This window comes from Hippoglossus stenolepis, chromosome 17 (assembly GCF_022539355.2).
Source record: "Hippoglossus stenolepis isolate QCI-W04-F060 chromosome 17, HSTE1.2, whole genome shotgun sequence".
Lineage (NCBI taxonomy): Eukaryota > Metazoa > Chordata > Actinopteri > Pleuronectiformes > Pleuronectidae > Hippoglossus > Hippoglossus stenolepis.
The window spans coordinates 1,794,433-1,812,623 of record NC_061499.1 but is presented as its reverse complement, the minus strand read 5'-3'; the positions used below and the strand labels follow the sequence as shown (position 1 = coordinate 1,812,623).

At 45.9% G+C, this 18,191-nt stretch overlaps 1 protein-coding gene across 1 annotated transcript in view; it reads right to left on the bottom strand.

Annotated features, from left to right (window-relative positions):
* Positions 1–3,233: 3,233 nt before the first annotated feature.
* The window catches only part of LOC118124621 (voltage-dependent calcium channel gamma-4 subunit), a 15,408-nt gene continuing 450 nt past the window's right edge, over positions 3,234–18,191 (bottom strand). Inside the window, exons 2-6 of the mRNA XM_035182646.2 lie at positions 13,528–13,867; positions 9,848–10,099; positions 7,762–7,845; positions 6,751–6,891; positions 3,234–6,589 (exon numbers count right to left, since the gene is read on the bottom strand). Of these exons, the coding sequence (XP_035038537.1) occupies positions 5,751–6,589; positions 6,751–6,891; positions 7,762–7,845; positions 9,848–10,099; positions 13,528–13,558 (1,347 nt within the window). The 5' untranslated portion in view covers positions 13,559–13,867 and the 3' untranslated portion in view covers positions 3,234–5,750. The remainder of the gene's footprint in view (positions 6,590–6,750; positions 6,892–7,761; positions 7,846–9,847; positions 10,100–13,527; positions 13,868–18,191) is intronic.

Below are 18,191 nucleotides of genomic sequence, written 5' to 3'. Positions count from 1 at the left end.
AGAACCGTGTCACGTTCCACCGAACAAAGAAAATGTAGAAAAACAGATTGAACGAAACCTGGGAACAGAAAACAAAACAAGGAGGGAAAACACAACGAATTCAACAAGATGCACACAAAACTACTTTAACACAAAACATGTGAAATAAATAGAGAAAACAAAACATGTACACTGACATAGAATAAAAGTCATGTGACTAACCTGGAGTCTTGTTATGTAATTTAATAACTGATGGAATAAAGTATTTTCAGAGCAAGCAGCGGAAAATATCCAGTGTCCCTCACACGGATCAGGTTCGTTTTCTACAACACAACATTTGAACCAAGATCAGATTTCATGTCAGTGCAGTTTGTCCCCGTGTCCATCATCAGGCTGGTATGGACCTTACACATATCAGATTTCCCTGCAGGGGCATGGATCTTATTGACTTAATGTTCTCCTGTAAAATCAAATGATCTTTCACGGCGACGGCTTTGGAATAAAGAGAAAAACTAATTCTTATGTTGGTCACAATCCAGAGAATGTGTTTCCTGAGGAGCGGGAGCCCAGATGGTTCGGATGTCGGGACAGAAGATCTCCCTGAGCCCTGTAAACCGTCTCGTGTTGCTTCCACACCTCATACATGGAGGTGCTGAGAGACAGACCCCCGACCATCAGCCAAATGTGACCCTCTGCACCACTGGGTCTGAAACGGGGGTTTGAGGTTTCATCATAACTCACATGCTGCAGCTTCAGTGATCTGACGCTGGACCAACGGGAGTTATTCACAAACCAAGAGTGAACTCGACGAAAACCGATATCAAGCTTCAAAATATTTGCAGATTTACTGGCTTGAACCCAGTAGGGAGGTGTGTAGGAGAGGTGGACGTTACACACACACACACACACACACACACACACACACACACACACACACACACACACACACACACACACACACACACACACACACACACACACACACACAGTATCAGACACACTAAATCAAGAGCTCCTGGATGTCACACGTGTCCGGACAGGCATCGTAAATATAAAGCTAAATGAGCTATGAGCTAAAAAAGGAAGTAATTGCTCCTACATGATATAATATATTTATATATATATATATATATATATGTATATATAAATATATATATGTGTGTGTGTGTGAGTGTGTGTGTGTAGCACAAGAGTACGTCCCTTGTGTGTTGTACGGTGTGTGTTTCATATTCTTCACCAGACAGCGGTGCTCAGAAAGTCCAGGTTTCATATATCTCAGGATCTCTCTGAGGGAGCGAGGCAGGATTTGAGGAACGAGAGGAAATGAGAGAGTAATCTTGACTGACAGACTTTCCCAGCGGCGCCCGGGCGTCCGTCAGCTCGCCTGCAGCCGCTGATAACGGCTCCTCGCCGGCTAAGGAGGCAGAGACAGCCGGACAGCGAGCTTCAGGCTGAATGAAGAGAGGAAATATAAAATGGAGGATGTCTTGACTCCTGTTGACTCATCAAAGCTGACATGAGGCCTTTATCATTCAGGAGAGCGAGTGTAAGTCAGCTGTGCTGCCACAGAGGAACTCAGGAGAGCCCGGTGAGCCACGGGAGGGAGGACGTGACTGTGGTTCCAGAGCATCGAGCGTTTCACCGTCAGAGAACACTGTGTCTGACTTCAGGGGCTGCATCCTGCAGAGGGTGGGGTCCACCTGGGCCGACCCGGAATGAGAAGGTCTGGTCTCAAGAGCTTGTTTCCAAGCCATAGAATTTGTAATGCCTGAAATCACTGAGGCACAGTTAATCCTGGGATGGGCTCAGCTGCAGAGGATCCACCCGTTGGAGTCCTGTTTCTCAAGGAAGGAAGGATGCATTCGAAGGAGCCTTCGGAATGGGACAGACGAGTCACGCCTGAATTGAGACGCAGCTGTTTAACTCCGACATGTCCACCGATCTACTCTGTGTAAGGGACGGGGATCATCAGAAATCCAACGTGGCGCAGAGCTCGGCGTGCTCCACCAGAATAGTTTCCATAACAACTGATGGCAGGATTCAGTCAGGACTTAGAAACACGGAGACGTCTCTTCTGTCCCTGCTGCACCCAGACGGCACATCGGGGGGATTCTGGGGCCCAGAGGCCGACTAATTAAAACTTCGACACAAAATCACTTTTCCTCGCTGCGTCAACCGAACTCGTCTCCAGTGTGAACAGATCTATTGTCAGCGGGATTAAAAACTGTCACATCCCCCCCGACGGTCCCTCCCTGTGTTGTTCTCCAGAGGACACGTCTCAGCGCTATCAGGGGAACACATCGTGTGATTACTGCCTGTCACGGTCTGTGAGGTTTCCACTTTTAGATCAGGTTGGTGAAATCTCTTTATCTATCCATCCTTCCTCCCCTGCAGGATGTCTCCTCCAAAAATAATACCTGCTGCTCTCCTACAGTTCCTTCACACCTGGGTAGGCAAAGTGGGCCATGGAGTGGGGCCCCGAGCCGAGAGGCCCCCAACAACGGTTGAGTATCTAAGTCCATAGCAACAACAACTTAGAGAGATCCTATGGTGCCTGTTCCCTGGGGCCCACATCACATCGAGGGTCTGGAACCTGAAATGCAACACACACCAGCTGCACTTCACAGCAGCCGTCGACGCTCACAGCAAAACCACCTGGACGTTTGAACCAAGAGAGCGAATGTGATCAAAATCCTGATACGTTTCTGAAAAACTGTCACGAATCTAAGGTGGGAATTAGATTAGGTCAGGAGAAATCTTCAATCTTTCTACCTGGGAGCTGAGAGGAGAACCTCCACAGAATGTCTCTGGACAATGTCAGGAGATTCTCTGGAGTTTAGTTCATGTCCCCAAGCAGCTTTATTGTCTCGTGTAAAAAGAAAACTCCGGGGAATTGGACCCAAATGCAGATGAAACCAAAATGGTGGTTTAGTGAAAGAGCATGGAGAAGGTAGCTCACGTGGAGATGATGCAGGAGAAAGTCCATAAAGCAGGCGGAGCAGATGGAACCAATGAACAGATCCAACAGGAGGAAGACGTGCAGGAGACACTCAGGAGACCGTGTCCATTGGTTCTGCAAAGCATGGTATGTGTGGGGTTTCCTGGGGGGAAGCACAGGGACTGGACTAATCAGGTGACAGGTGAGTCAGGTGACATGGAAGTGAAACGACAGGAAGTGACCAAAACAAAACAGGAAGTCCAACAAGAAGAAGCTCCTGTGGCGGTGGGTTCTGACTCAATAATACTCGACACAATCAATTTTCATATAGAACTTTATTGAGTATATATATATATATTTATATATGTATGTATATGTACCTTATATTGTGTGTCTTTTCCAGTGAGGATTATTGCATCGCGTCCCATTTTGTCCTTGTCTGTCTGCTCAGAGGAAATAAACCAGTTTTCCATTTGGAGAAAACGCCCAGTTTGTGTCAGTAGCCAAAGTTTTGGGAAAAGGAGCTGGTGACTGGTTTCAAAATGGTTTTAACGTCAGAACAGGAACTGAACCTGACGACCAGAACGTTTTACATTTAACCATTGTTCTAACAAAACACTTTGCAAAAAGTAAAAAGACAAGTTTGGGACACGTGTCTGTGTTGGAATGTCTCTCGTGGTACTTGTGGTTGGACACAGTTCACACTGAGCTCACTTCCTCAGCTCCTGGGCCACTGACGTCGCTCCACAGGCGTCTTAAAGCCTCGAAGAGCCCAAAGGTGTCGGCGCCCGGAAACAATATAACATTAAGAATATCTATACATACCACCACGAAAATAAATAGATTATTATAAATTCTATCGCGTACATTTATACACTAGTCAGAACATTAAAAAACACAGATCATTAGGCTACGTTGGTAATGTTTAGAAAGTAAAAAAGAGAAAATGGTCGTGGAATATTATATAGTGACATATTAACATGTTGACATATTAACGAGTTGAAAAATTCAAATTAAAAAGCAACGATATACGTAAATTCAGAGAAGAATTAACAACCGAAGAAGATTAGTGAACAAAGAGGGAATAAAAATATGAAAAATGTACACAGTGAAATATATTTGTACGGTTTAATACCTGGAAATTAAATAAAATCAACCTCCATCATGTTCAGCTCGAAACATCCCGACTGTTAGAAAGTCGCTAAGTAACCAGAGAGTGACTGGTTTCAGTGTGTGTGTGTGTGTGTGTGTCTGTGTGTGTGTGTGTGTGTGGAGGCTGTCAGGGCCGTTGCTGAAAAATAAAAGCATGCAACTGAGGATGAGGAGGATGAATTTACACAGAATCCCCCTCTCAGTGTTGTGCACATGCTTCCCCACGTGACGCCACTGAAACCAACTCAACGTCCCGGGAAAGAACACGGAGAAACCTACAAAAAGGAAAAAAAAAAAACAAAGATTTCAAAATGTATAAATACCCTGCAATAACCATAACGATCATAGAAACACCAGCAACATGATATTAATACTCGAGGAGGTTCACTCCCGTGTAACCTAGAGATGAGAATCATCACTCAGGATGAAAAGACAAGCCAAAGATTACCATTTACAGACATTATGTGCTTCTGGTGAAGTCAGTGGAATCGATATTATACTCAATAATACATTTATTATTCTAGTGTGTGAAACAGTTTGTAGTTTGAACAGACGAGCGGAGGGGGTTGTGCTCTTCTCTCGTTCCCTCCTCCTCCCCCTCCTCCTCCTCCTCCTCCGACGGGTTGTCGGGTTAAATCCCTTTTCAAACGCAGCTGATTCACAAGAGTTCCACATATTATTGTCCAATGATCAGATCTATAGAACAAGAAGCTTCAGTCCAAAACGTTTTTTCATCTGCTGCAGATTTGTTTTCTCCTCCTTTGAAATATCCCACATCTCAAAAATGAATCAATCTCAAATTCCTCTTTACTATAATTTATATTTAATGTGCTTTATTTTGTGTGATGTGCTTGGCTTGATAAACGGTTGATGTTTCATAACTTTAACTTTTTAAATCTAACCTCTGACCCCCTGAGTGTAAACTGAACTGCCCCCTGTTTCCTGTGGTTGCAGCCCTTTGCAGGAACACTCAACATGTGCACGCTGCCTCGGAGCCTTCGGTATTTAAACATCAACATAAACAGTCATGAAAAACACCCTGAAATCAAATATTAAATACATTTTAGGCAGCTGAACATCTCCACTGCCTGAAGATAAAAACTAAAGATGGTTTTAAATGATCTTCTGTAACAGAGAAAAGAGGCTTAAACCATCTGGACTCGTGTTGAAGAGTCATGGGGCTGTAGTGGTTTAACTGGTTTCAAGCTGAATGTAGATGTGTGATGTAGAAACTGACTGACTGCCCTGCCCCTTCAGCAAGGCACTTAACCCCTTACTGCTGCTGCACAGGGAGACTGGTCCCACTGGGCACCTCCCAGTTAATTCTGGTTAACGTGTGAAATTAAATATTAAAAAAGACAAAGAAATAAATCCCTGAAGCCTCCAATCGCATCACCGCTGCACATTTAACTAGCAAACTTTAAAAATAAAGGTCATGACCAATTTAAGGCAGACGTCATGAACTAAACTAGTAAAGTGTTTTATGACTGTTTATGATCATGGGGGATAATTCTGGCAGCTCCACCTCCGGCTCGAGGACAGAAACGTTACGTGTCGCCTGCACATGTTCGACCTCTTCCTCTCTTTCAGCTCAGGAACTCTCTAACGTCCGTGTGGATTCATTTCTTCTTGTGACCCTCCCTCTCTCTCTCCCTCTCTCTCTCTCTCGCTCCTCTGAGCTTCAGACCGGCGTTGTCTTCCTGTTCAGTGTGTCCGAGTTGCTGTCCCTGTCTCTCTTGGCGGTCAGCCGGTCCAGGGTTCCCACGTTGCCCCTGTCCCTCTCCATGGTGGCGGTAGAGATCTGGGCGGGCTGGGCCGGTGTGGGGGCCGAGGTGGACGTGTTCAGCGGCGCCGCGTTCTGGGCGACGGCCGCCGCTGCCGCCAAGTTGGATTTGGAGTGAGATGGGAGCGTGCCGCCGCTTATCACCGCTCCTCCACCTCCGCCGCTGCCGCCGGAATCTTTTGGAAAGTAGTTGTGGAGCTGGTAGAGCGTGGCCCGGTCCACAGTGCCGTAGAGAGGTGGGGCGCCGCCTCCCAGGCTGCCCAGCTTGGAGTCCCTTGTGAGGGTGTACATGGAGATGTCGCCCCCGCCTCCACTTCCGCCGCTGCCGGCGTGGTGTGGGTTGGGCAGAGTGGCCACAGAGAAGGGCGGGGCGGAGGGCGGCAGGCTGAAGGTTTTGGAAGCACCGATGGGCGAGGTCTCCTGCGAGTGGGGCGGGTCGGTGGAGCGCGAGCTGGAGCGAGAGCGCCGCCGGAAGCGGTAGCTGGGCAGCCGCAGCATGGCGTGCGTGGTGCTCTTGAAGAGGTCGGTGCGAGAGCGGCAGCGCAGCTCCTTGTTCTTCTCGATGTAGATGTTGACGGCGAGGACACCCACCATCTCGGCCAGGATGAAGGACAGGCCGCCGAAGTAGAAGGACCAGCCGTACGAGTAGTGCCACTTCTTATCCTCGTCCTTCTTCGGGGAAATGTCGCTCAGCGCCGCCGAGATGTACACGATCACTCCGATTATGTTGCTGAGGCCTGAGGAAAGACACAAGACGACTGAGTGCACGTTGACCTGCAGCACGTAGATATCAAACTCAAAACATCCTCATGTGACAAAGCACTAAAATCCAAACCCACATCTCCTCCTAAACGTTTTCTCCGACCTCTAAGCTGAAGGAGTAACGTCGGAGTCGTACCTGCAGCCACGAAGAGGATCCCTCCGCCCAGTATGATGTTCCGCTTGCTCTTGTAGAAGCTGCTGGAAGCAACACACACTCCGCCCAGCAGGAGCAGTATGGCGCTGAGGATGGGGAAGATGCTGGAGGCTCGCACCACACCTGCAGAGGACGCCACACACACACACGTCAGCCTTTCACCTGCGATGTCACGCTACCGGAACTTTTACTGGACTTTTCGTTGTGTCTGATGAGTGAAAAATGATTCTGATATAGCACAAATGGAGTTGTTTCTTAGATTCAACACCATCTGAGGGCTCGTGACACTCGGGAGAAAAGGTGTTACCGAGACTTGCTATAGCCGACACTACAACTTGGCTCCGGTACAGCAGTCAACTAAATATATATGGTTTCACATGGGATTTTTAAACATAATGTATTTTGTGGCTTTGTTGAATCCAAGGAGATAAGATTCCTCATTTCTGGCCCAAAAAATCACACACACACACACACACACACACACACAAGAATTGAAGATCACATCACGTCCTGGTTGACAGAAATAGATTTTTATATAATACACAGATCATACACTCTGTAAACCAGCAGGTTCACGGCTGCACGAACAGAATCTGTCGTCACAATGGAGGCAAGATGTGAAACCTCAGTCCTGAGCTGAAAATAATCCATTAGTGAAGGTTGTTCTTTCAATCCATCTGGAAAAAAAAAAGCTTTCTGCACACCCCCAGACTCCAAGCCTCATGCACCTGGGCACACACACACACACACACATCAGCACTGTGCACACACACAAACACACACCTCCAGGAACCTGACATCCGTGCATTGATGTCCGCCCACCATCCCCTTCTGTCCTTTCTCTATCTGCGTGATGGAGACTGTGTGTGTGTCTGTGTGTGTGTGTTTGTGTGTGTTCCAGTACACACTGATCTAATGTTTCTATACGGGCCTGTGTGCATTTGTTGTTCACTTCTAAATGTGTGTGTGTGTGTGTGTGTGTCAGTCACTCACGCAGCAAATACTCTGCAGAATCCTGGTCGTAGTCTGCGTCCTCTGGGAAATGATTGATCTGGGAACATACGCCTCGCTTCAAGCCTGAGAGGAAGAGGAGGAGAGAGAGTGAGGAAGATGGTGGCGAGGAAAGGTAGCGATCACGAGGACGAGAGGAGGAAGACGGAGCGGCAGGAACGGAGGGAACAATAGACTCGTACAGTTGTGTTCAGCACGACTGAGCAGGGGGAACATGACAGATGCCGGGAATAATTGAGGGAAAGATGAAGAGGAGGTGAAGAAGATGAGCGACGACAGACCTGAGTCTCTGGAGTAGACAAAAATAAACAATACCTGACCTGACAGGGGATATCGCCCCCTGGCAGAACATGTGGAACCACAGTCTGCTGCCGTAGCTGTTAAATAAAGTCGATCTTTCCAAATGCAAACATCTTTAAAACCTGTCGTACAGGTGATTGATTAATCTTTGGATCCCACAAATGTCAGATTTGATTTATTTAAATTGATCTGTTCTATTATTTACGATAAATGCCTACAATTTAAGCAGGTAGTTTCACGATGTGCAGCCTGCAGACCTGGTGTCAGATTGTTAACTCCATCTCTCTGGGTCTTATTCCACTGAACCTGTTCGTCTGGCAGCGGCAGCGGCACAGGAGAACCGGTGTATCAGTCAGTGGATGAGTCACCACTCACATCTGAGCTCTGCGGCTCCATGATGAGCTCCACGTTGACGGTAGTATGTGAGAGCACGAGCGTTTATGTACGTTAGTGTTTGTCGGAAATAGAAGAAAAACGATGAAAAGCTTTGAACCAAAACATCGTGAAATACTCAACTATCTGAACCGTGCAGCACCACGAGCTTCTCTAAACATCTCATTACCGTGTTTTTACAGATGCATTATGGGAAGAGCTGGTGCTACAGATAGCGACCGTGGATTAGATTTGTTTGTAGCTGAGAAATGTCCGGACGGTGAGTTTTAAGCTGCTTTCGGGGACATCAGCTGTTTGAACGGGCAGAGCGTCGACTCCAGGTTCCTGCCTCCACCTGCTCTAATCTCCTCACACAGCTTCGTGCAGTCAAACAGCAGGAGGAACAGTTCCACACGTTTACTGACCTATAGCTGAGTAATATCACTGAAATGCTTTATTCTGTCAGCAAAGAGGTTTATTACTCAGGGAACTAGAAATTACTAGTTAACTTACTTTCGTCGTTCGTTTAAAAGTTGTAAAAACTGGAAAAATCATCTGATTTGAAATTGAAATTAAATCTTAAATCATCGAACGTCAAAATCAATCTCACGTCTTATTTTAAAGACTTTTTTTAATGATTTAAAAGCCAAATAATCCTCTACTTTTCCACGCTGCCATGATGTCATTGGTCACGTGACAGTGAATCTCTGTGCGTCCACAACACGCGTCACCTGACCTCAGTGGAGCCTCGCATCTTACAGCAGATCACGTTACGTGCGTGTGAGCTGCACCGCGTCATATCGATCCAGATCTAATTTAAGAAGCAGAATACAATAAGTATGTGTTTCCTACGGCATTGACTCAATCTACGGTGGGAACAGGGGGGTGCACTTACACTGGTAAACCATAATTACCTTTAATTAAGTTAAAATAACGTGTAGAACGTAAAACTGAGAAAAATAAGATAATCTGCAAAATAAATCTCAACAAAAACAAATATCATCCTATAGGCGACAGCTTCATTACATTTTTAAATGTTTAGTAACGAGATCGGGTTTAGAAAGAGACACTGACACTAATCCAACCATGACGAGGAGTCAGTGGTTAATAACTGACCTTAAAACAATAATCAACATGAACCAGGCTGTGATTATAGAGGACGGGGTCGAGGCACCGGTGAAATCAGGTGGTTTCCTGTGGTGATCGTCATGGTTACGAGGACGCACACGTAGCATCGAGTTGTGTCATGGCAAACGACTGCAACTCGTCAATCCTGTGATATCGTGTGTTTACACTGACGAGCACGCTGACCTCAACGAGACCCCCAATGACAACATGATAAAAACACACATTCGACCCCCAGGTCTCCACAGCTTCACACGTTTGCCCCCGGTACCTTCCAGGCAGCAGATCCTCCAGAGGCCTGAGTGGGTGAGGGCCCCGGGGTCCTTCTTGTCCTTGTTGTTGGAGTCCTCCTGGGACGAGTTGGCCGTGCTGTTGCAGATGAAGGCGCGGGCGTACAGCCAGTAGTCCGTACCGATGGCCACCGTCATCAAGGCAAAGGCGGCGAACGCCCCCATGGTGGTCAGCAGCACCTGGATCCCCCGCTCACACCACACCATCGCTGGGCGTGGGAGGAAGCTAAGATCTGACAGGAAAACAGAAAATGCCCTGAAGTCGTTTATCGTGAAGGTCTGAGGATCCGGATCGACCACCTACGACCACCATCCTGATCCTCCTCTACTCGGAGTTCACACAGTTTGTCACGTACGACAGATATGAAGGAATAACAGAGTCCCAGCATTATCCCAGAAGAGGGGCCCCCTTGAGAAAGCTCCACCCCCTCAGTATCTGATAGTCTAGCTCCGCCCCTGACTCTTTAAAACTCCTAATAATGAGAAGTTAAAAAATGTACGTAACCACTTAAGCATCATATTGTTTTGCACGATTTAAGCACTGAACTGTCAATTATTTATGCATTAATAGAAGTAGTGTCCCCCCCCGGGCCCCTGCAGTGTTGGAGCTGCTCAAGGGTTTGAATCTTTCCATTATATTCTGGGTGAGCACACTGGAGCGGTTTTTAATCATAAAAAAACACAACGTACACAGCCTGCAGCAGTAAAGAGATGTTGGCAGCCGGCAGAGGAACAAAATGCCGACCCCCGCTGCATCAACCGAAATATAAAACAACAAACTGCGGAGGGTGGAGGACGGACCGCTGGGAGACATGGGAGGAAAAACATCTTCCTGTGTAAAGTCTGTCAGTGTTTCCTCCTAAATGTTACAACTAAAATAAAGTTTTAAAATGTCCTATTCTATATTTTCACAGTGGATATAAAGACGTTTCGATTCAGAGAGATTTTAAGATGCGTAATCGACAGAATTTTACAGATATGGACGGAAATGATGAGATGAATAAAAGGCAGCTGAAGGAAATAACTGTAAAAATGAAGTGCAGACGACACGAGAGGGGAAACGTCAGAGCAGCAGGACGGAGGGACGGAGGGTTTCTGAAGACGGGAATAAAAACAGGTGGGCGGAGGAGACGAGGGCAAAGTGGAGGATGAGCGACGGAGAGGAGGGAAAGAAAAAAGAGGAGGGAAGAGACGGAGGTGAACAGGGAGAAGGACGAAGAGGTAAACTGAGATACCACACGTCTGTCGTGCTTCAGGAAATAAAACATGTGAGGAGAGGGGGTCTACATGTTTATATATAACCATTTAAATAATAAGATTTCAACCTTTTTAATAATAACGTTGAGGAGGTTAATGTGCACAACATTTCACCGTAGTTCACACTGTACATATCTTATCTTATCTTAATGCAATCAATCGATCAGCGGGGGAACATCACAGGCTTTGAAAAGTGCTAATTCAATAGGCCTGCAGGGTGTTTCCATGGCAACGCAAATCCTAAAATAACAGCGACCACTGGTCCTCTGACCCTCGCAGTGACCCGTCTGCTGGAATATGCACAAGGTAATTCCCAGAGAGGCTGCACCATCACAGGGAGGCTGCACCATCACTGGGAGACTGCACCATCACAGGGAGGCTGCACCATCACTGGGAGGCTGCACCATCACTGGGAGACTGCACCATCACTGGGAGGCTGCACCATCACTGGGAGGCTGCACCATCACTGGGAGGCTGCACCATCACAGGGAGGCTGCACCATCACTGGGAGGCTGCACCATCACAGGGAGGCTGCACCATCACTGGGAGGCTGCACCATCACAGGGAGGCTGCACCATCACAGGGAGGCTGCACCATCACTGGGAGGCTGCACCATCACAGGGAGGCTGCACCATCACTGGGAGGCTGCACCATCACAGGGAGGCTGCACCATCACAGGGAGGCTGCACCATCACAGAGAGGCTGCACCATCACTGGGAGGCTGCACCATCACTGGGAGGCTGCACCATCACTGGGAGGCTGCACTATAACTGGGAGGCTGCACCATCACTGGGAGGCTGCACCATCACTGGGAGGCTCACTGGGAGGCTGCACCATCACAGAGAGACTGCACCATCACTGGGAGGCTGCACCATCACTGGGAGGCTGCACCATCACAGGGAGACTGCACCATCACTGGGAGGCTGCACCATCACTGGGAGGCTGCTCAGGAAACAGCTTCACTCAAATCATTCGTTCTTTTTCTGGAACGTTTTTTAAAATACACCGACGTGCATGAAATGTTTGTGTGTGTTTTTATTTATGACGTTTATCTGATTCTCATTTAATCTTTCTCACTTTCTCTCAAATCTTTGTTCCTGTCGCAAAAACAAATGTCCAGCATCACAGTTCTGATTGATTTCATACGATTTCAGAGATCTGCTGCTTGCGTGAGAGCATGAATATGAAATAGCAGTAAAAATCTTCCATAACAATATATATATATTTGTGTATATTAGTACGGTATCTGAAGCCTCTTAACGAGCTGCTAAACTAAACTGATGATTGATTAATTGACGTGTGAATTCTTAAATGTTTCATTTAGTTGCATCACAAAGTTTTAGTTATTATCACTGGACTTTTGATTTTCTGTTTGTCTACATGTGCCGTCAGAACTTTACTAACAACAATGTTAGATTTCAAATCTGTTATTAGTCAAGTCCATGTTGTTTGAATAGTTTAACACCACAAATCATAAATGTGTCTGACAATCAATCAAATACATCATCAATACAAAATGTACAATATTCTACTCGTCTATGCTTCAAATGTGTCATGTTCTTTCAAAATAAAACTATTTGTGGTTTCGAGCTGCAGTCGTAACGTTTGCAGCACAAATCTACAAATCTTGAAATCGTTAGTTTTTTGTGTTACACTATTGATGGATGTAGTGAATCTTTCCCAAACTCTTGAAGTGAAATATATCAATTCAGTGAAACAGGAGGTTTACACACGTCTACTTGTAAACTGCACAAGTGGAAAGATTCAGGTTGCAGAGTCCGAGGTGATTCAGATAATTCGTTGTTATTTTATACGACAATTTCCCTTCAGCAGACAAGAGGTGACACAACCCCACGTCTCCACATCCTGATTGGACGACACCAATAAAGAATCATCTCAATCAACCGCGGCTGCTTTCTGCATTTGTAAGAAAATATAAAAATCTGTTGCCACAAGTGCACGTAAAGAAAACGTAATGAAGATGAAGTGACGTTCATCACTTCAACATTGTGATAATTTTATTTTTTTGTTGCAGCTTGTTCCCTGAATTCTCTGGAGTCGTCATGTGTCAACACTTCAGTCACCTCCGATCCACACAGAGCAAACATTTAGCTCGGTTACACAAATGCCACAACACATTTCCCTCTGTGCACATCTGCACTCCAGTGTGTGTGTGTGTGTGTGTGTGTGTGTGTGTGTGTGTGTGTGTGCACGTAAGGGTGGTTTCCTTCATGTCCGTGCTTGTTTGTGTGTTTGAATGCTTTCGATCTAATGTGCATGTATCTGGATATACAGTACGTGTGACACAAATCCACATGTGCACCTGGTTGTTTGTGTTTGTGAGACCACATCGACCTGTGTGTGTGTCTGTGTGTGTGTGTGAGTCTGTGTGTGTGTGTGTTACCTGGCGGCATGTTTCTGCCTTTCGCCTCCATCTCCTCTCCCCCCTGCTGCTGCTGATCTTCTTCTTCGTCGGTGAAGAGCGCTCCGTAGCCCCGGTCTGAGCTGCCTCCATCCACCGTTTATCCCTCGCTTTCTCACCCCTTACCCTTCCCTCGCTCCGCTGCCGCTCCCTCTCTTCTTATCTCTTCTTTCTTTCTTCCTCCTCCTCCTCCTCCTCCTCCTCTTCTTCTGCTCTTCCCTCTGGTGTCTTTACCTTGAGCACCGCTTCCCTCCTTTCCAGCGAGCAGGGGATACTTCACTTGGCGTCCTCTCCTCTCATTGAATGGTCATGGCAGTGGCTACTGAGAGAAGAAAGACAGAGGCGGAGGGTTGGGGGGGGGAGAGTGAGAGTAAAGACAGAAAGAGAGAAAGAGAGAAAGAGAGAAAGAGAGAAAGAGAGAAAGAGGGAAAGTAGCAAAGGACAAGGAGAAGATGAGTACAGAGACAGGAAAGAGTGAGAGGAGGAGAGAGACGTGACAGGAGTCTTGAAAACAGGGGACGCTCCTGCAGAAGCTTCTCATGCAAACATGTTTTCCACGTGAAGATGAAGATGAAGATGAAACGTCACTGGAAAAACCAAACAAACAAACGTTTATAACCTGATGCTGTCGGCAGGAAAACGAGTGAAACAACAGAAGCTGCTTTGCCTCCACAGTGAAAGAGGGAGAGAGATAAAGCAATAGAAAATACAGGCGATGCGAGAGAGCGTGCTCCATCTCATTGCCATGGCAACAGAGAATTCCAAAGTCTATGGTGGAGCTCGCGAGTGTGTATGTGTTTGTGTGTATGTGTTAGAGTGTGTGTGTGTGTTGTGTGTGTGTGTGTGTGTGTGTGTGTGTGTGTGTGGATGTAACAGCTGAGAGGATTCTACTGAGATTTAAAATAACATGTGTGTGACTTCCATCCTGGATGTCATACATGACGAATCCAACACACACATGTTCAGGATCCACACGTTTGCACGAACACGAGGTTTGAACGTTCACACGGAGACGACAGTGACTCATCAGCCGCGGCCGCACGGTTCCTCCAACTTTCTTCCTGTTGGTGCGATGATCACAAGCATCCAGCACCGTCACTCAACTAAAAGGCTGAAAGACCCAAGTGGGAATTTGATGCCTTGCTCAGAGGCATTTCAGCAGCAGAACAGCTGTGCTGCTGCGGCCGCATTTCAACGAGCTGAGGAGAAAACCCCCGTCAGCTCCGACACAGGGTTTGACGGTTTCTTTTTCTTATTTTTTTTTGCAGGACATCCAAAATCCACAGGAGAGGCATCAGCAGCAGCTCAGCAGGGGGCCGAGCTGTTTCCCATCACAGGCACAGGACGTGGAGACGCTTCATCACACTTCACATCCCTGAGAGTGACAGTTGTTTATGTTCCGCTGACAAAAAACATGGAATAGATCCGTGAAATACGACGTTTATCAGTTCGAACAACACGAGTTCCTCCAGCAGCTGAAACTCACGCTCGACATTAGTTTTCTTTAGCCGTAAAACAATTTTACATCGATTGACAGAAAAATACTTTATGGATCCTTGAGGACATTTAGCTGCACAAAGGAAAACAGGAGGAGAAGAAGAGATCAGAACGAACTCAAGAGTAAAATAAGCAGTAATGAGATAAATATAGAAACATGAAAATGTAATTAACCGTTACCAGGAGGTTTTTGTGCTGAAAGTCGAACCAAAGCCTTCGATCACTAAATGCTAATATTTGATGTTCATCTTTGAAAACACGTTTTCCTGTGAAGGAACCAACAGGTTGTGATCACGTGTCTGTGAAGAAAGAGACAAAGTGGCTGCGCTGTAAATGAGGATCTTTGGACACGTTACAACACGTGGACGGTCAATTCTTTATTGAATATAGCTACACTGCCCCCAGACAGAAGACGTCTTCTTACGTATCGCTGAGCACAGATGAGCCTCAGATTGATTCGTACCAGTCACAGGTTCGATCTGTGGAAACATCATTTACATGAAAACGTGGAGAAAGAAGCAACCGGAGGACAGACAGGCCCTTTCTGAAAGAGACCAAATGATGATGAAGGTGATTTAGCAGATCAGAGCTGATAGAAGCACAGTGATTACACAGAGTGACACAACACACACACACACACACACACACACACACACACACACACACACCACACACACACACACACACACACACACACACACACACACACACACACACACAACACTACATGACAATGACAGCGGAGAACATGACGACCTGCAGCCTGCGATGCTGCTGCTGCTGCTGGGAGACGAGCAGAGAGAAAGGTGTGACATCTGGATCCTGCTCTTCCAGTGCAGCCGTCTCCCCTTTGATGAAATACTAACACTGGAGCTGCTGCAGGAAGAATCTCAACAGTTTCAACCAAAAAACATGCACGAGAATCAAGAATCGGTTTCTCTCCATCAAACGAGACCGTTCAGAGACATGATGGACTTTAAATCTCTTTCTGGAAACGTTTAGTTCCTCTCAGATATAAAAGCAGAGGGTTACAGCTGAGACGACTCTGGAGGGATGTGATCGATTATTAGACTCAATTAAACGTTGCTGCTCCACAACCTGATTTACTTCATGCTCAGTGTTACAGACAAAGACGTCCACTCGTTCGTAGTTTCACGTCTTCTAGAATCTTACAGATATAAAAGAAACAGATAAAACGTCCAATTGAATTATCTGAATTTAAAATCAGCAGTGAATTCGGTGGCCAGCGCCGTCTCCACATGAGACCAGTCGTCAGTAACAGGAACAGAAAGTGATGAATCAAAGTTTCTGAGCTAAACACCAACGCTGGCTCAAAGTCTCCGACACCTCCCCCCCCACCGGCCAGAAGACAGAATAATACTCTGCCTCAAATGGTTTGTAGTCGGTGAAACGCTGCAAAACTTTTAAAAAGTGGAAGAGTGACAGTGTGAAATGTGCTCATGTAACTTTTAAACACACGGACCAACACAACATGTCAATGAATTGAAACGTGAATGTTCATGTTTGCACCCAGAGATAAATGATGACACAATGATTGACAGGCTCTTTGAGTAAGTGTGGATCAGCTTCATCTCCAGATTCACACGGTTCAGCTTCTCTAACTGATGCTGGAGCCGGAGCTTTGAGGTTCAGGGACGTTTTAATTCTGACAAATCTCCAGAGAGGCCGACTTCATTAATACTATTTAAATAAATGATGAAACAAATCCCTTCAGATGTTGAATACATTAGTAAAGACCTGTATCTGTAGACTTACACTGATTTACTCACAAACAACAGATTGTGACACTTTGCCTTTGCAGTGGCTCTGGCTAATCTCTGGAACATCGGACTTATTCATCATAGAAAGACCAGAGAAACATTTAAATCAATTCTTAAATATTGATTTCATCTTTCACAGTTTCACTCTCAATTATTTAGTTTGTCATTTTACTGCTTTTTGCATTTTCTCTGTATCCTCCACTTGTCTATATTCTTTTCGCTTGGAGCCTGTTCAGCACTTTGTTTGAAATGTGCTTTATAAATAAACTTTGACAGGATTTGAGTCTAAATGATGAGTTGGAATAAATGAAATAAGCTCTAGAAACCACAGAGTAACATTCTGAGTTTTGACTGAATGCTCCACCCAATGGTGATTAAAGGAACTGCAGCTGCACTGTGCATTAGTCAGATAGCTGCTCTCCGGGCCCCGGGGCCCCGGAGCCCCTGGGCCCCTGGGACGACCGGTGAATCAGCAGCAACCAACCAAACAATAAGCAGGAAGTCATTGTCACGACATTGTTCGTTTGTGCTCGAACCCCCTGAACAGAAAACCTGCTCTTCAGCCCGACAGCGTGGATTCATGCTCCTGCAGCAGCACATGGAACAACCGCAGCTGTAAGGCGACGCCAGCGGCAACACAAACACACAAACACAAACACACAACACAGGGGATGAAGGTTCAAGGACGGATCAGCTCTGCTCTGCATCATGAGCCGCGGCCTGAATACAGAGCAGCAGCAGGACCTGTAGTGAGGAGCTCGCTGGAGAGTTGGTGACCATGAAGAACCATCAAAAACCAGGTCCACTGAGGCATGATGGGAAACACGCGCCTGAGTTGGACTCATCTTGTTTGTGTAGATTTGTATAAAACTGTCACACGTGTTCCCTTTAGGGTCACAGCTGTTTTTAGAGGAATTCAACATCACTGACTGAATAAATGATCATGACACTCAGATGGTAAATGTTTGTGTCTGGAATGTGGTAAATATCTAAAACATAAAACTATCAAAGATATATTTCAAACTTTAGCTTCTCGTTCTTGTAGTAAAAGACAATATATGTAAATACTATTAAAATGTAGTTTGAGTATAGTTTTACTTTCTCAGTCAGTTACTCTGTGTACACTTCAGATTTTTATTTTACTTATAATATACGTAAAACTTGTATTTTTAACTTATATTTTTTAACTTAGTATTCTATTGTTGTATTCACTGTATTCTATTATATATTGTGATACTATGATCCAGAGCAAACTGGCACATGAATTTCTTTCTCTATATATTAAATCACAGATATCGATGTTGAGCACAAACTGAATCCAGAGAGAAACTCAAGGAGCAGGAGACAGGATCAGTAACGTCCTTCAGT